The sequence below is a fragment of the Geotrypetes seraphini genome, chromosome 3, assembly GCF_902459505.1.
Source record: "Geotrypetes seraphini chromosome 3, aGeoSer1.1, whole genome shotgun sequence".
NCBI classification, from domain to species: domain Eukaryota; kingdom Metazoa; phylum Chordata; class Amphibia; order Gymnophiona; family Dermophiidae; genus Geotrypetes; species Geotrypetes seraphini.
The window spans coordinates 208,589,073-208,608,061 of NC_047086.1; the positions used below are offsets into that span (position 1 = coordinate 208,589,073).

The following is an 18,989-nucleotide window of genomic DNA, read 5'->3' on the forward strand; positions in this document are numbered from 1 at the left end:
CCACCACACGTTGGGTAAAGAAAAACTTCCTAGCATTCGTTTTGAATCTGTCCCCTTTCAACTTTTCCGAATGCCCTCTTGTTCTCTTATTTTTCGAAAGTTTGAAGAATCTGTTCCTCTCTACTCTCTCTATGCCCTTCATGATCTTGTAAGTCTCTATCATTTCCCCTCTAAGTCTCCTCATCTCCAGGGAAAAGAATCCCAGTTTCTCCAATCTATCAGCATATGAAAGATTTTCCATACCTTTTATCAGACGTGTCGCTCTTCTCTGAACCCTCTCGAGTAATGCCATATCCTTCTTAAGGTACGGCGACCAATATTGGACGCAGTACTCCAGATGCGGATGCACCATCGCCCAATACAATGGCAGGATAACTTATTTCGTTCTGGTAGTGATACCCTTCTTGATTATACCTAGCATTCTATTTGCTCTCTTTGCGGCCGCTGCGCACTGTGTCGTCGGCTTCATTGTCATGTCCACCATTACCCCCAAGTCCCTTTCTTGGGTACTCTTCTTCAATAACATCCCTCCCATTGTATAGCTGTACCTCGGGTTTCTGCTTCCCACATGTAATACTTTACATTTCTTAACATTGAACTTCATCTGTCATCTCGTCGCCCATTCCCCTAGTTTGTTCAAGTCCCTTTGCAATTCTTCACAGTCCTCTTTAGTCCGAGCTCCACTAAATAGTTTGGTGTTGTCCGCAAATTTTATTATCTCACAGTTCGTCCCTGTTTCTAGATCATTTATAAATATATTACCGTATTTTCACATAGATAACGCGCACCCGTGTAAAACGCGCACACGGGTATAGCGCGCAAAAAACACATATTTATGTACATAAATTTTTATATACCGCACATACCCGTATACCGCGCATGCTGCCCGACTCTCCTTTCGCCCGCCCCGACTCTCCTTTCCTCCTTGAAGTCCTGTCCCTACCCTGAAAGTCTGATGGCCCCCCCCCCCGACGTCCGATTCACCCCCCCCGCAGGACCGCTCGCACGCACCCGCACCCCCACCCTGAAGGACCGCTCGCACCCCCACCCTGAAGGAGCGCTCGCACCCCCACCCTGAAGGAGCGCTTGCACCCCCACCCTGAAGGAGCGCTCGCACTCCCACCCCGAAGGACCGCTCGCACCCCCACCCGAAAAACCGCTTGCACCCCCACAGCCTCCCCCCCTCCCCCATGGAGAAGCTGTCTACCTTGTTTCCGGATGCCAGCGAGCCTAGCTGTTTCCTCTGCCGGCGGTCCCGCCCCTTCTCTGAGCCCTGCTGTGCTACTTTTTCTTCCGGCGGTCCCGCCCTTTCTCTGACAGCAGAGAAAGGGCGGGACCGCCTGAAGAGGAAGCAACGTAGCACAGGGCTCTGAGAAGGGGCAGGACCGCCGGCAGAGGAAGCAGCTGGGCTGGCATCCGGAAACAAGGTAGACAGCTTCTGATGGGGGAGGGGGGGGAGGCTGTGGGGGTGCGAGCGGTTCTTCGGTTGGGGGTGCGAGTGCTCCTTCCGGGTGATGAGTCGGGGGGGGGGGGGGGAACTATGTAAAAAAATTTTTGTACAACGCGCTCACGCGTATAACGCGCGGTTTGTAAAAACCACGTATAACGCGCGCGTTATATGCGAGAAAATACGGTAAATAGCAGCGGCCCGAGCACCGAGCCCTGCGGGAACGCTATGTCAGTGCTCTCCCTCTTCAGATAAGCTACTATCTTAGTGCGTTTAATTGGAGAGTGTATCCCATCAACATTAAAAGATTTTACATTCAGTTGAGCCAGTATAGAGCATCAGTAGAAGAAGACAAAAACAAAGAATATATGCTTAAACCTATAGGGGGAAGAGACGACCCAGCCATATCCCTTCCCCCCCCAGCATGAGTACCCACACTACAAACAGAGTACCAGCATGCCCTAAAGCTTCCGGTGTCCAAACATCCCTCAGAGTCATAAGAAGCAAAACCCACATACACAACACCATACATTTCCCCCCCCCCCCATACACTCCCCACCCCCTAAACATATCAATCCCATCCCCCCACAGTGCATGGACAAGCCATGTCAAACCCAAATGGAGACAAAAGCAAACATGTAGCCCCGGGCCACAGCCAACACAATAAGTAAAGCATAACCCAATTACATATGAACTGTACCAGCCCATAAGGCCAGCGCTATGCCAATCGCAGGCCAAAAAGCTCACAAACCAAGAACAGTACCGTATTTTCACGTATATAACGCGTGCGTTATACACGATTTTACAAACCATGCATAACCTTGCACGTTATATGCATGAGCGCGTTTTACAACTTTTTTTTACATAGTTCCCCCACCCCGACGTCCGATTTACCCCCCCGCAGGACCGCTCGCACCCCCACCCCGAAGGACCGCTCGCACGCACTCCCACCCGCACCCCCACCCTGAAGGACCGCTCGCACCCCCACAGCCTCCCGACCCCCCCCCATCATGTAGAAGCTCCTACCGTTGTCCTGCTGCTTCCTCTTGGCGGTCCCGGCCCTTCTGTGAGCCCTGCTTCTGCGCTGCTTCCTCTTCTGGCGGTCCCGCCCTTTCTCTGCTGTCAGAGAAAGGGCGGGACCGCCGGAAGAGGAAGCAGCGCAGACGCAGGGCTCACAGAAGGGCCGGGACCGCCAAGAGGAAGCAGCAGGACAACGGTAGGAGCTTCTACATGATGGGGGGGGGTCGGGAGGCTGTGGGGGTGCGAGCGGTCTTGCGGGGGGGATGAATCGGACGTCGGGGGGGGCATCAGGCTTTCGGGGGGGGGGCATCAGGCTTTCAGGGTGGGGACAGGACTTCAAGGGGGAGAGGAGAGTCGGGGCGGGCGAAAGGAGAGTCGGGGTGACCAGAGGAGAGTCGGGGCGGGCGAAAGGAGAGTTGGGCGGCGACGGGAGAGTCGGGGCGGCATGCGCGGTATACGGGTGTGCGCGGTATATAAAAATATATTTACATAAATTACAGTTTCCCGTGCGCTATACTCGTGTGCGCGTTTTACACAGGTGCGCGGTATATGAGTGAAAATACGGTACATATAGTAAAAGAACATCCAAACAGGGAGTAGTTCGCAGGAAACGAAAGCTACCAAGATCATGCTTCCCCATTAAACAACAAGGCTAACAAGAATCCTGGCAAAGTCTGCAAGTCTGTGAAGGGCCTGGATCCATGCAGCTCCCATAGGCCAAAGGCCACTCTGTGAGTGTAGCTTGCAAAATGTGCCCTTTGAGACTCCATGGCCTGTGTGGGTAAATAGTAGATCCAAAATAAGAAAGAGGAGCCACGGTTTGAAGGATGATAACCGAAACTCAACCTCTGTGATAACAGTACAACGCAGGATTTTTAACAGTGCAAAGCAAGATTTTCAGGTGCTGTGAAGTACCCCTCTCATGGCACACAACGATCCTCCGGCACCACAGTGGGCAGCTGCTTGATAAAGTGATCCAGCTCTTCGGGTGAATTCAAAAAGGAAATTTTATTATTATTATTCACCCGGGCTCTCGCAGGATATAGCAGGGAGAACCTGATATTCTGTTTGAAGAGCTCACGGTAGTAGGTGCCATAGCTCTGCATTGGGAAGAGACCTGGGGTGAAAAATCTTGAAATATCAGGATCTTATGGCCCTCAAATTGGAGTGGTTGGTCTCTTTGTTTGCAATATTGGGTCAGGATAAGTTCTTTGATTGCGAAGTTCAAGAAGCGGACAAGGACTGGCCGCGGATGCCTCTCCTCCACCCGGCGGTACAACAATGACATTAGTCTTTATTTCTGGGTCACTGAAGGCTAGGCTTGGCTAGGTTAGGAGATGCAGCAAATGAGCACTGCAACCATATGTTATAGTCAAATAATTTTTTATTAGGGTCAACAAGAAACACAAATGACAATATTCAGCCAGAGAAATAGGACTCCAAACAAGTTTTAAAGAAAACACCTCCCTCCCACCCCCAACCCCAACCCTCCAGGTCCAGAGTTCCCAACACCAAAACCAAAAAATAAATAAATAAATAAGTAAACAAAATAAATACATCAGAGAATGGGGCAGTAAATAATACACTCAACAATTTAAAATACGACTTCTGGCCACAGGAGTCATTGTAGTCCAAAAAGGCTCCCAGACGGCCATAAATCGCTGTCCCCGCAAAGTGGAAAAATCAGAAATGTCCCGACGTTCCCAGGACAATAAAAGAATCATCTGTGTTCACCAGAACAAGATATCAGGAGCTTCCAAGGCCAGCCATTTCAGGAAAATACACTTCAACGCCATCAGAATGGCCCAGCGAAGAAAAGCACTCAATCCCGGCAGTCTGGGATGATGAGAGGGAAGAACTCCAAAAAGCAGGGTAGGGGACGATCTGATGTTTGCCCTCCAAAGCGATCCAATGTATACAAAGAGTCCAGTCCAAAAAGCCTGAATAACTGAACAGGACCACAACATATGTCCCAATGAAGCAGGTCCCTGGCCACATTTGTCACAAACATCAGTAGGTCGAAAATTTGCATAGAATGCCCTATGGGGTGACACATAAACCCGAAATATCACTTTATATTGCATTTCCCAAAAGTACATGTATTTCCGCAACAAAACCAATCGAGATACAGCACGGGAGAGAAAGTCCTCTGATGCAGCCATATGTTATTAGCTTGGTATTCTCTTCATGCTCTTCTAAATTTCTTCTCATTTTGGATACATTTGCAGCATTATGTGTGACTAAACTGCATACTAGGAAAACAAACAAAAAAAACACTGTGGAGTGACGATGTTCCTGAAGTGGTCTTTTATTAAAAATATAAAGTTTCAGAAATACAATAAAGCAATCCACATAAAAAATATATATGATCCACATAAAAATCTACAAGACCCAGTGCGCTGAAAGCGCAGGACCCAACACGGTCTGCGTTTCAACAAGATAGTCTTCTTCAGGGGTCCCTGAAAGTCCTATGGTGGTACATACTTGGAAAAACTGATATGTGGAAAGTCATAAGGCATAGTTATGATTCCAGAAAATAAAGCACAAATCTGTTTTTTTCCTGTGGCAATATAGAAAAAATATGTGCTACTTTGCTAGAATTATTATCAGAAATCCTGCAGTGCCAGTGGTATTTGCACCAAAGCAGACAGTTTAATTATTTCCCCTTGAAGATTTGATCTCCTTTCAGATTCTGCTAGCCATTTTTACTGTTTCACTCAATCAAATATAATTTTAAAGCTATTTGTACAAATAATTTAATTTTTAAATGTTTATTTACAGAGCAAGTCGGAAGAGGTGGTGATGATTTCCTCAAAATACAAGCAGAAGTACGAGTGCAAACTTCCGGCGCTGGCTGTGAAATTCCATCAGGACCGGGATGAAGATTCTCATGCTTACTCGGGAATGGGCATCTCTGATTTGCTACGGCCCATGGAAGCTGCACCTTGTCTCATAAAGGTAAGGCTATCTTTGTGGCTGGTGCTGGGAGATTTCAGATGGGCAGTGTCATCACTGGCACTGTTTAGTAGATTGTAGTTGCGGATCATTGTAATACAAGGTCTTTGGGGGAACAAATAGTAGTCTTAAAATTTTTTGCAGTGATTTATGCCCCTAGGTTTGTGAATTTGTGCTTCCATAGTCCTTGATTGCCTAGCAGTTCCCTACTGAGGGATTCCAGGTAGGGTTTATAATAGTAAGAGCTGTCTGGGGGTGAGTCAGAGTGATAGCTCCATTTCCAGAAGGAAAACTTCCTATTGGTGCTCAATATCATTTCCTTCTCTATCTTGGCCTGCAGCTGCTGTTGCATGAGAGTGATGGTAGGCCAGCAACTGCTGTGTGCTGCATGTGTAGCAGACAGTCCTCTCTCATTCTTCAGTCTCAGCAGGAGCTGCCATATTTGATGTTGATTTGACCTGTGCCTCACATGATCATCCCTGATGATAATTGCTGATTGTAGACTTTGTTGTTCATCTCAAAGACTATAATTGGCAGTACTGCAGATCAGCTAAAAGTGAATTGCCTCATGCTGGGAGTAAATACAGATTTTAAAATAAAACACTGGATTTTGCTGTGGGTATAGTGAGGAACACCAAATGGAATGGGCAGGCTAGCTAGTTTTAATATAATGATTTATTTATTAAGATTTTATTTACTGCAGTTTTGAAGAAATTCACCTAAGGTGATGTAAGCAAGAAAAGGCCTGATGTAGGCAAAAGTCAATTGCAGCAGTAAATATATTCAGATAACGGTACCGTATTTCCCCATGTATAGGTTCCAGGAAATGCAGATTTATGTTTTAAAACTCTTAGATAAGCCACCCCATTAGATAAGCCGCATCATCTTCCCCCTTAAATACCTCACTCTCTGGACAGCTGCCAGCTACCTCCTCCAATCACGCTGTGCAGGGCAGGAGCGATGTTTTCGATCTCGAGCCTCACCCCGCACCGCTTCCTGAATAGCTACCGTCAGTTCACGCGATGGTAGCCATACAGGAAGTGACACGGGGTGAGGCTTGAGATCGAAAACATCGCTCCTTTCCTGCACAGCGTGATTGGAGGAGGCAGCCATCCAGTGAGGGAGGTATTTAAGGGGGGAGGATGATGATTGTAAGATAGGCCACCCCATTTAAGCAAGCTGCACCCACTAGGCCGGTTTGCAAAATCGATGCATAGGCCACAGCCTATACATGGGGAAATATGGTACATATTATGGCATTGTGTGTAATGTACCCAAAATATCAGGGAAGCAAAGTTAAAACGTTACTGATGCAAAAAGAGTTCATTTGAAAAACAACAAAAATCCTCTAGCATATATATGTCTCCAGTTAACATACGTGGTGTTAACAAAGTAAAAATGTGCTCAGAGGAGATTTCAGACCTGAGACTGTAATCACCTCTGCGCACATTTTTACTTTTTTTTAACACCACACATGTTAATTGGAGACATATATGCTGGTGGATGTTTTTGTTGTTTTTCATTGTGTGTGCTGTTCCATTTTATCTAATCAGTTACAGGAAGAAAGACTTACCCCCTCTTTTACTAAGGCGCACTAGCCAATTTAGCACGCGCTAAACGCTAACACGTCCATAGAATATAATGGATGCGTTAGCCTTTAATGCGCGCTAAATCGGCTAGCGCACCTTAGTAAAAGGACCCCTTAGACTACAGTTGCATTGGCCACAAGCAATCAGGCAAAAATTCTTTATTATAGGAGCTCTTTTATCAAAGAGGGGTAAAAGTGGCCGAAGTTGAGGAGTAGTGGCTCGTGGCCAGCAGGGGGTGATGTTTATGGGACGGTAATGGAATGGATGTCAGAACATGATAAGTGCAGTATTTTTGTGGAGTTTTTCTACAAAAGCGCCTGTTTTTCTTATGATTCTGGGTAATTCTAGTTAGATACAAGCATATGTGTTAGTTAGGGCCACGCCCAATGGAAGCGTACGAAAGACGGGTAAATAAAAAATCTGAATATGAATGTAGATAAAGCCAGAAAAATACACTACAGATTAATATAAGGGAAAGAATGGTGTTCTTTGTGTGTATTTTGCTGTGGGGCCAGATCAGAAGGAAACCAAAGGAATCCATTTTGGGTTCTCTGTTTTTTTTTATATCTGTTCTGTCTTTGGACACCATTTTGTGCCAGTGACTAGTTTTCTGTCTTCTTTGTCCTCTCTGAGTTTTCCCACTCCCAGCAGCGTGGTGTTAATTAATACCACATGTGCTTGCTTTAGACTTTAGACTAGTTAGTAACGTGTCCCAAACTTGAATGAAAATTATGAATGAATGAAAGCTTGGCCAAGCAAAGTATGAATTAAGCAAATATGACTGAAGTATATGATTGTGTGGCTGTGTGTTGAACAAAGGAATGGGTTTTGAAAAACATATTACTGTATATATCTTTGCAACCTAAAGAAATCCTACAGCAACATCTGAAGTAATTAAGTCAGAGACTCCTGCTCTTTGTGTGTGAGACTGTCAGCTCAGGCAGCCCCTCCTCCTGTGGGCTAAAGCTATGTAATTTGAACCTATCAGTTTCTTTTCTTTTCCTCTAAGGCTGAGAACTTTTCAGCATCTTTTTAACAAATAATTTCTCTTTTCTCTTAATATACTTTTGTGAACATTATGATTTATATTCAGAAACAACTATTAGCAAACAAATGTACTTTTCTAAAACTTTGTCTAACTTTGAAACGTAAAGGAATTTTCTTTATCCAACTTTTAAGACCACCTCTTTTGTGAATTGTTATTGGTTGTTATACTGATGATGTCACTGAGCCAAAAGTATATAATAGAATGACCGGAGGTATTAAGATGAGTTCGTTATTAGAAGGCCAGCATTTGGCAACTATAACGATCTCCCATTAGCGCAACTGTTAAGCAATTATGCTTGATTCTTTTGATATCATAATGGAAAAATAGAAACAATAATTCAATAAATTTTAATTATAATTTTTAAACCCTTGCGCTGGTGTCATTTTGCATATTTTATTATTTTTAAAACCGTGAGCTTTCAAAGAGGCGTCGATGTCCCTTGCTCAAAGTGCACCCTTATGCAAGTCGTTCCTGCATGTTAAAGGTCATCTTTAACGAAATACCTATTTTTTGGTATTTTGCGCTAATTTTCACAATTAATATCTTGGAGATTATAATATCGAATAGGCACTCATAAAAATATATCGAAACTATAGTGCTAAAGAATTTAATAATATACAAACAGAGTCAAAAGAAAAATAGAAAAAGACCCATATAACATTATAGTGAAATGTAATGAATGTGCTAAGTATCCTCTCACATACCAATCATATGAAACGGAGACCAATGGAACAGAGAACCATCACAGCTACATTCTATTCTCCGTTAGACCAATTATTACATGCTTCGGTATCTCATAAAGTAAATGAATTTGCAATAATAGAGCAAAATAGCCAGCGCTTAGGTAATACAATAATAAAAAGGTCACTTATCTAGACTCTAATCAAACGATTCTGGCAGTTCAAAAACAGAGCTCACAAATCACTGGATGCCAATAGTCCACAAGCCTCAATTCCACATGTTCAAGATGTGTGATCCTGAACACCACTCGTGAATCAATCAAAAGTTAACCCCCCCCAACAAAATAATATTCCAAATCACCAATGTCCTATAAAGAAATTGTTCACTCCCTAATCCAGCCGAGTTTCAAAAATGTCTTCATCGGGATGAATGACTGGAAAATTTCTCAGTCACCACACTCAGCAGATATCTACATAAAGGCAAACGTGGAAACAATTAAAAAAAAAAAAATAATTAAAAAAAAAAAAAAAAAAAAAAATATATATATATATATAAAATAATGACTGAAAAATAAATCAAAATATGAATAAATATTCACCTACTGAATAAATCATTTAGAAAAAGCAATAAACTCATATACAGTGATACCTTGGATTACGAGCATAATCCGTTCCAGGAGCATGCTCGTAATCCAAAATGCTTGTTTATCAAAGCGAGTTTCCCCATAGGAAATAATGGAAACTCGCTTTGATAGGTTCCCCCACCACGAGAACTGGCATTGCTTCCCCCGAAGGCCCCCCATGCGATCCAGCATCCTCCCCCTCGCGACCCGGCACCCCCCGCCGCGATCCGGCCCCCCCCCCTGCTTCTTACCGGCACCTGGGCACCGGCACCGGCATGTCCTGTGCTTGGTGCCGGTGCCCGAAGATGGGCCTCTTCTTCTGCTGGGCCTTACTGCTAATTGGTTAGCGGCAAGCAATGTAGCTGCGCTAACAGATCAGCAGAGAACACGCTTACTCTCCACCCACAGACATGACCCCTGCCCAAAAAAACCTGTGCTTTTTTAGCACATGGGTAGTGCTTGCACATGGCAAAATTATCATGGGACACCTCAGCATACTAATACTATACTCTCAGGAAAAGGGTCAGTTAAATTCCAATTATATTACCTCTAAATCAGAACCCCATATGGACAACAAACCTCCCCTCTGCAACACTAACAGGCTTTAATTTCACACACACACACACACAAGCCAATCACACAACAGGAAGTAACAGGGGAAAAAAAAGGTGGAGAAAAAGCCTCAGTTCAGCTTCATCTGACAAAAAACTCCACCTCAGCACACCCAGTGGTATGAAATTTTTTGTTGTAGTGAGTACATGTAGGGGCTTACTTCAGCTTTATAAAAGGGCTCCAGAGTGTTTTCAAAACAATAAAAATCAGTGCAACTGGACTGATTTTACAAACCATAGTGACAAAGAGGTTGAATTTCAAGATTTTTTTAAATTATTATTACATGATACTTTATAGGATACCTTTGTACATGTAATTTAGTGTAAATTTTTGTTCTTTTAGACCAAAGACTGGTGGACCTATGAATTTTGTTATGGGAAATACATCCAGCAGTATCATATAGAAGGTACTGTATGCTTTTTTTTCTATCTAAACTTCTCTGTATCCATATAGAATACAGTGCTTTGGTTTGGGCCAAAAGAAATGTTTACCTATGTGTCCTTGGTAGAAATGAGTGAAAAGTTAACGCTGAGCTCACTATTACAAGGAATGCTGAAAAAGAGTGATGTATTGAAGGGAGCCCCAAGATGCACAGTAGATGGTAGCACATGGTTGCAGGGTCCTTAAGATCTTGTAATCTGTCTTAGATATTAAAGTGAATTGGTCAAAGTTCAAATGCTTGGTAGGCATATCCCATGCAGGAAAACTAGGGATCTCCCTCCCCTTCAGAATCACTGAGCTCTGGAACAACTTTACCTCCCCACTTCGGAATCTGAGCTCCCTCCAACTTTTCCGTAAACATCTGTAAACTTGGCTATTCTCAAAAATGTAATACTTCCTCCCTCTCTGGTATACTAAGCCCCTCTAAACATTCTTTATACTAAGGCCTATAACCCTTCATTGGAGTTCCTTTTCTATCCCAGCTCCTGTAAACCGTGCCAAGCTCTACGATTGTGGAGAGGATGCGGTATACAAACCTAAGGTTTAGTTTAGTTGGAAAGTGGAATTTTGGGTTATGTAGCTCTACTTCATATTGTTCTTTCTAACCCTATGGCTATCACTGTCATCTCATAAAGTTTTGTTAAAGTTTCCTTGTAGTAATGTGCATTTACAAATTTTGTCCCATTAGGTACTCTCTGGAAGAAATCTAAAGCTCAGTTACCTTCAAACATTTTAGTGTTGTAGAACTAGCACGTATAAGGCCACTGTATCATATAAGACATGTTCATGTATGTACTTTTTTGTGTGTATTTTTAGAATCCGAAGTGAAAGGTGATATTTTATATCTCGGTTATTATCAGTCTGAATTTGACTGGAACAATGAAACAGCCAAGGTGAGTGCGAGTCAGACTAGTCCCAGGGGCCAGTTCACCATGGCATTTAGAAATTGCACTGTAGCACCTAGGGGCTTGTGTCCCAAATGTCCTTGAATGTTGCTTTTGCTGCAGTTGGTAGCTGCCACTGCCATTATCCCTCCCCACTTCAATGATGTGCACCATTCTGCTGTTTTTGAACCATGCAGATGCATCAACTCCAGCACTGGTTTTGCAGTTTGAAGTTTTGTGATCAGATTATATTCTCTAGTGTATTTTACATTTCTGTTTATATAGTACTTTTAACTTGTGCAACACTATACAAGATAAATTGTGCAATGATAAGGTAACAATAATATTCTGTATGGTACTCCTACTTGCATGGTATTGTATGAGGTAAGGCATCTCAATTCAGCTATTGAGTCTCGGTCGAGGTAAAGCAATAAAAAAGGGGATTCTTCATTGTGAATAGGAGGGTACCATGAAGAAACTAGAGATGTGGACTGTGTTAAAACATTTTTGAGTGGTGGGAGGGATTGGTGGTAGTGGAGTTCTGAATAAAAGTTGCAATGCAGTGTTATTGAAGGCTATTTTAAAACTATAACAAGGATACCTCAATGGATTCTTTAATTTGTGTATAATTTTCAGAAATTTGGTAGAATGGGGAAAGAAATTAAAATGGAAGTTTGTTTGATTAGAGTGTAGACGTTACACGCCTTAAGATACAGTGTTTTGTCATGGTGGTGGTTATACAAAGTGTAACTCTAACATTAGATATTGGAATTGTATGAATTACTTTATACTGTACGATTGTGATATGCCTCGACATTTCCTCCTATGAAGTAATGAATGCCTAGAACTACTTGGTCCCCATTCACCCCTTTAAAAGTAATGCCTCTGTTGCTCTCACCTGCTTATTTCAATCTTTATTGAGTTTTACAAAAATTCTCCTCCAAAAAGTGAAAAAATGCATTATGTACAAAACCAGGCTCTCACCTGCTTATAAACATGGTCATACATACTTTAAAAGCTGTGCTTTTTCCTGCTGGTTCCACGTAAATGTTTTCTTTTATTTCAGGCATCAAAGCATCATAGGTTGAAGCGATATCATAGCCAGATGTATATTAATGGCTCTAAATGTGACCTGAACGGACAGTCCAGAGAGACAGAAGTCAGGGTAAGCAGAAATCAAAGCTACCTATTCATTAACCAAATATAAAAGGCAACAATTCTCTGTATATATGTGGTTATTAGCTGCTTCTCTCTGATAATAAATATGTTAAGTCTAAATCCTGTGATGATACAGTAAAAACTGCATAATTTGCCTTTGATGTGAAATTAAGGAAATTATATTATCCCAGTTTGATTCCCACAGCCTATATGGCCTAGTGCTACTGGGGTAGACTTCTTTTCCTTTCCTGCATTATGCCACAGCTAAGATTTTCTTTCAGCTGTTGGCATAGCTGAGGCTCACTGCTTCCCAGCCAGTGGCACTGTTCAGGCAACTACTGTTAATCTGACCTGTGAAGACTGCCTGTTTCATCATGTGCTTCCCTCATCCTCCCAGTGGTAACATCAAGCGGGAGTCCAGCTGTTTGTGAGATGCCTCTGCACTGGGACATCCAGGGATACAGAGGCCTTGGGCATTCCTGTGCATCAAATGATGCACTGGGAAGGGGAAAACCCGCTATTTTGGAGTGGTGAGCCTTGAAGCAGGAGGGACCAGGCATCCCTGCTGCTGTTAACTTCTGAGACAGGTACAGGGAATGTGTATGTGTGTGTGGGGGGGGGGGGGTTAGAGGGAGCATCCGGTGGCAGGAGGGAGTGGGCATCCCTCCTGATGTTTTTCGCTTGTGCGGGGGAGGATTCGCATTGACAGGAGATGGTGGACATCCCTTCTGCCTCCATTCTGGTTCATTGAGAGGGAGGGTGGGGGGTCATCGGAGAGGGCCATCATCGAGTGTGGTGGGGAAGGCGGGGAAAACAGATGGACAGGCACAGCATTTTTTTTTTTTTTTTAAATGGGGTAGATATTGTGCTTATGTAATACAGCATCTGTGTCATTAAAAAGAAAAAAGCCCCAACAGCTGAGTGGGAGGAGGCTGCTTTGGGGCTTCCCCAAACCAGCTCTGCGCATGTGTCGGTCACTCTCGGAGCGACTGATCGGACGGGACCTCTGTGCAAATAATTAGCATGCAAACTTGAGAGTCGGCCAAAACTTTGGCCAACAGAGACCCACACGGTCTTAATGACCGTGTTTTGTGCATCTAGCCCTTACTTTCTTTGCCTGTTGACTTGGAGAGTCAGATTGATATGCTTAAAAATGATAAATCCCTGGGACCAGATAGCATCCTCCAGAGCTTCAAGACAAGGTTGGACAAGTTCCTGCTGAACCGGAACATACGCAAGTAGGGTTGATCTCAGTTAGGGCTCTGGTCTTTGACCTGGAGGCCGCTGTGGGAGCGGACTGCTGGGCGCAATGGACTGCTGGTCTGACACAGCAGCGGCAATTCTTATGTTCTGGGGGATTTTAATTTGCTACTAGGACTTCTGCTTTGGAAGTTGAGAGAACAGGAACATGAGATAAGAGCATTTATCATCTTGTGCAAGGTCTGATTGTTTATGAAGCTACCCATAAAGCAGACAATATTCTCTTTTTTTTTTTTTTTATTAATCTAAAAGTCTAATCAAATACTTGACTTCTTTTTACATAAGATACAACAAGTAGAATTGTCTGATCGTTTTTAATTAGTTTTTCTCTCTTTGATATTAAGTTGAAGGACAATGGAATGAATGTTTATTCTTTTAGTTCTCGTACTAAATTTGAATTGGATGATTTAAAGGAAAAATGGATTGATATGGTTTACTTTGAAGATGTGTCAGTGGATGAAATACTTGCTTGTTGATATGAGAACTTGACAGGTGCTTTAATTAAAGTTGCTTCAAAGAAAATATGATTGTTTAAAAAAAAAGGTCAGGAGTATTGCCCTCAGTTTTCTAGAGGACTCATAGTTTTAAGAAGAGAATTGCGGAAAGATGAACACTTATGGAGGCATTCATTAGATGTTGGGGAAAGGGATTGGGACTTGTACAACCACACTCAAAGCGATTTACATACAGGTACTTCAATCATTTTCCCTATTTATCCTGATGGACTCATAATCTATCTAATGTACCTGGGAAAGTGGAAGATTAAGTGACTTGCACGGGGTTTGCACCCACAATTTCAGGGTGCTGAGGCTGTCGTATAATCTGAAATTTGATTGATTATTTAGTTAGCAGTAGGGAAAGCGATAGTTCCAATAAATATATCGGGGGGGGGGGTGGGTTCTGCCTTTGCCTTGGGGTGGGCTAGCTGGGGGCTGGTTGCCATTACACGTGCCCATCACTAGACATGTTCTGTAACCTGTCCCGGCCTACCTCTAGAGGGGGTATAGGTCACGCCATTTGGTTCAGAATTTTTTTTTTTTCTTGGTTTTTCCTCCTCTAGAGGTAGGTGAATCTTATGGTCAGGTGTGTCTTATAGAGCGAAAAATATGGTAATTAAATTGTGGAATTCGTTAACATAAAGAATATAAAAATTGCTATACTGGGACAGATTGCCAGTTTGTCCCAGTGTGGTAATTTTTATGTTCTTATGCTAGTTTCAACTATAAATGAAATTAAAGGTCCTCTCTTACTGAGCAGAATTACTATCGTAATGACTATTATTCTTTTTAGGGGAGGATTCTGACATAGAGGTGTTTAGTCATAATCCTACAGATGGTTGCCTTGCCCCATTGGGTCTTCAGCCAAGTTCATATACCTCCAGCATATAGCTTCCACTTTCAGCAGGTGGTTGTGGTATGCTCTACAACTCCTAATATATTCTAAGAAGCTTATTGTCCAGATGGTCAACTGGGATTCTTCACAGAGTTATGCCTAGAAGTTTCTAGGTCTCTGTCCTCTCCCTTTTCACTTCTTCCTCTCTTTATTTCATTCTGTACACTTCTATGATCCTATTTTTAAAAATGCATAATGGAGTCTGTTCTCTCAGTTTTATTGCTGTAGTGGTCACAGCTGTTAACTGAAGGCACCATTTCTTCACGCCTCACTGATCCCACCTTTTTTTTTTTTTTTTTAGTAGTAATTGGAACTGCATGGTATTCTTTTCATTACTTCAGCAGCACTGTTTACTCCACTCATTGCACTGGCTATAGTAGCCCCTGTGGGGGTGGTAAAGAGATGTTCTCACTGTGGCTCTTGTAAATCCTCGAGCAGACACTCCTCTTCTATACTGAGCCTAGGCGCCTTGGTTTCAAAATCCACCTTACAGTCTTTGATGGTCCCAGTTTTTCCTTTCCTATGTGCCTCTAGCTCCCCTCAGGAAACTGAAGGAACGACAGCCATTTTAGATTCTAGACAGGAATCTGTTGCAGAGTCAGTGTCGGTGCCTTAAGTATCAGTGTGCTTATCTGCTTCTGTTTTGCCATCTGAGAAATAATCAGCTTTAGTACCATTTTTTTTCTCCTGAATTTGTATTATTAATGCACCAGGCTTTATTTAATGAAATTTGGTTAATGTGCAGATGACGATCTGGTGTCTTCAGCACATTCTTTTCTTTCCTCCTGTTCCCAAATGGGTCTGATTGGACCATGCAGACTTAATTGATTCAGAATCTGTGGTCTCTCTCCTTCAGATCAAGCTTCTATTCTGTCCAGATTCTCATCCTTGCAGGAACCTTTTGAGGTAAGAGAACTTACTGCAAAAGAGAGAGACAACCCTTAAGTCCTCATATTCTTTTATAAGAGAGAACTTTTTTCCTCATTTACTAAGTCTTTTGCAGTTCTTGACATTTTGGATCCTGCAACAACTTCTATATTTCAACCTCTGTTTATCATGGTAGGTTTAAAGGGTCCTTCTAAGACATTCCCTATGTATTCTGCAATTGAAGGTCTAATTTCAGCCGAGTGGCAATCTGCTGTTGTCAGTTTCAAAGTAAGCAGAGCATGACTTTATCTACTAGATTTTGGAGAAAGAAAATCTTCAATTATCACAGGTGGATTCCCTGGTGACAGTAGTTACAGAGAAGACTACACTTCTGTAGAAAAGCAGACCTTTCTCTGAAAGACTGAGGCAGCAATCACAGTTGTTTGTAGCTTCTCTTGATCTTCTGGTGTCTATCTGTTCTTCTTTTGTGGCTATTACATGCCTGAAATGGCTTCAGATATTTTCCTCTTCTACTTCCAAAAATTAATCTTTTGTTTCATCTTGTATCACCTGCTTGAAAGCAGGGTTAGCTTACCTAGTAGATACCATTTATGATCCCCTCTGCTCTTGGTAGCTGCAACACTCAGCAGCTTCCAGAAGATATACCTAAAGCCTCCAGTTGTTCCTCTTCCACATCTTTTGGCTTTCTATGTGAGATTTGAAGTGCTATAGACTGGGTAGGTCTCCATACACTCAACCACAACCATTTCCAGTCTCATCAATCTTCCTTTTGCTCAGATTTTAAAAAAATCCAGATCTCAACCTGATCATGGAGCCAATTTGAGTCTCAGCTTCCAATGATGGGATTTGGATCCTATCCTCGGACAACTTCATAGGAGGTCACCTTTTCAAGTATTTTGAGGTATGGACCAAAGTCACTGCAGATCAGTGGACTTTATCAGAGAGGGCTACAAATTGGTATTTTGCCATCAAATTGCTCCATCCTTAGTTTTCTCTTGCTCTCGTCCCATCAGATGTCTACCTTACATTCTCTACCTACATGTCTACCTTACATTCTCTCTCTAGGTGCAGTCATACCCATACCCTGAAAAGAGCGGAAACAGGGCAAATAGTCCATCTGTTTGTAATTCCCAAGAAACATGGTTCCTTTCGTCCGGTCTTTAGACTTTAAAAGTCTCAATCATTCTCTTCGAGTTTCATAGTTCTGAAGTAAGACCTTGCATTCAGTTATCACCTCAGTTCATCCAGGAGAATTTCTTACCAGTCTGGATTTCAAAGTAGCCTACTTTCATATGTTTATATGGCCTCCAAACTAGAAGTTTTGCCGATATGTGGTAATGGGGCAACGCTTTCAGTTTTAAGTGACACCATTCAGCCTAGCCACAGCTCCCAGGACCTATTGCAAGGTGCTGGTAGTTGTGGTGGACTATTTACACAGACAAGGTCTCCAGCTTCATCCTTACCTAGATGATTGGTTGATTTGAGCTGCTGCTTTTCAAGCAAGCGACTTCCACAGTAGTCAATCATCATTCTCTCGGCTGGGTAATTTAATTTCAAAAAGAGCAGGTTGCAGCCTTCTCAATCCCTAGTGTATCTTGTGATTCAGCAGTGTGTTTCTCCCAGATCACAGGATTCTTAAAATAGTCTCATTCAGTCTCTGTTGTGACAGCAGAGTCTTCAGACACGGGACTATAGTCAAGTTATTAATTCTATGTTAAATCACTTTTAGAGAGAGTTCTTTGAGCATGAGCTCATACGAGACCTCTGCAGGTGTCGCTCCTCATTTGCTGGTCTCCCTTCTTCCAGGAGTACAATCATTAATACCTTGGACAGCGACAACTAATCGCGGAATGATATGGTGGCTTTGATTGCCCAGCCTTCTTATCAAGAGTTGCCTTAGTGATTTCTTATTGGAAAATCATGACAGTGGATGCTAGCTTGTTGGCACATGGAGCTCATTTTCAGAGTTTTCTATCTCCACCTTCTTGTCGATGATCATAATAACCACTTTTCTGGAGTAGTTTGAAGGACTAAAGAAAATAATATTATCAGTAAATAATATATTAATAAATAATATATTAATAAATAATTAATATTAAATAATATCTTAATAAATAATAATAGTATTATCAGAAAATAATATTATCAGTACTCCAGGTGAGGGCGCACCATGGCCTGGTACAGCGGCATGATAACCCTCTCCGATCTGTTCGCGATTCCCTTCTTAATCATTCCTAGCATTCTGTTTGCCCTTTTTGCCACCGCCGCACATTATGCAGACGGCTTCATCGACTTGTCGATCAGAACTCCCAAGTCTCTTTCCTGGGAGGTCTCTCCAAGTACCGCCCGGGACATCTTGTATTCGTGCATGAGATTTTTGTTACCGACATGCATCACTTTACACTTCTCTATGTTGAACCTCATTTGCCATGTGGATGCCCATTTCTCAAGCTTGATTATGTCACATTGCAGATCTTCACAATCCCCCTGTGTCTTCACTACTCTGAATAACTTTGTATCGTCTGCAAATTTAATCACCTCACTCGTCGTACCAATGTCCAGATCGTTTATAAAGATGTTGAAAATCACGGGTCCAAGCACCAAGCCCTGCGGCACCCCACTGGTGACACTCTTCCAGCCCGAATATTGTCCATTTACCCCCACTCTGTTTCCTATGCTCCAGCCAGTTTTTAATCCACATGAGTATTTCACCCTTGATTCCATGACTCACAATTTTACGAAGTAGTCGTTCATGTGGAACCTTGTCGAACGCCTTCTGAAAATCCAGATACACAATGTTGACCGGGTCGCCCTTGTCTATCTGAGAAAACCCAAATTGCATGACACGAAAGAGGTCTCTTGAGTTTCCCAACACCCCCCACCCCACATACTCCCGGCCAAGGTTTCTTTTCAGAAGACATCCTGCAAGTAAGATTTCATTTGATTTATTTCCTCCTTTGAATTGGCTATTGTGAGTATAGATGAATATTAA

At 42.7% G+C, this 18,989-nt stretch overlaps 1 protein-coding gene across 2 annotated transcripts in view; it reads left to right on the forward strand.

Annotated features, from left to right (window-relative positions):
• Positions 1–18,989, forward strand: part of OS9 (OS9 endoplasmic reticulum lectin) — a 206,029-nt gene that overhangs the window by 27,449 nt on the left and 159,591 nt on the right. For both annotated transcript variants that reach the window (XM_033937158.1, XM_033937157.1), the window contains exons 2-5: positions 5,249–5,425; positions 10,317–10,380; positions 11,232–11,308; positions 12,366–12,464. In XM_033937158.1, coding sequence (XP_033793049.1) covers positions 5,249–5,425; positions 10,317–10,380; positions 11,232–11,308; positions 12,366–12,464 — 417 coding nt within the window. The remainder of the gene's footprint in view (positions 1–5,248; positions 5,426–10,316; positions 10,381–11,231; positions 11,309–12,365; positions 12,465–18,989) is intronic.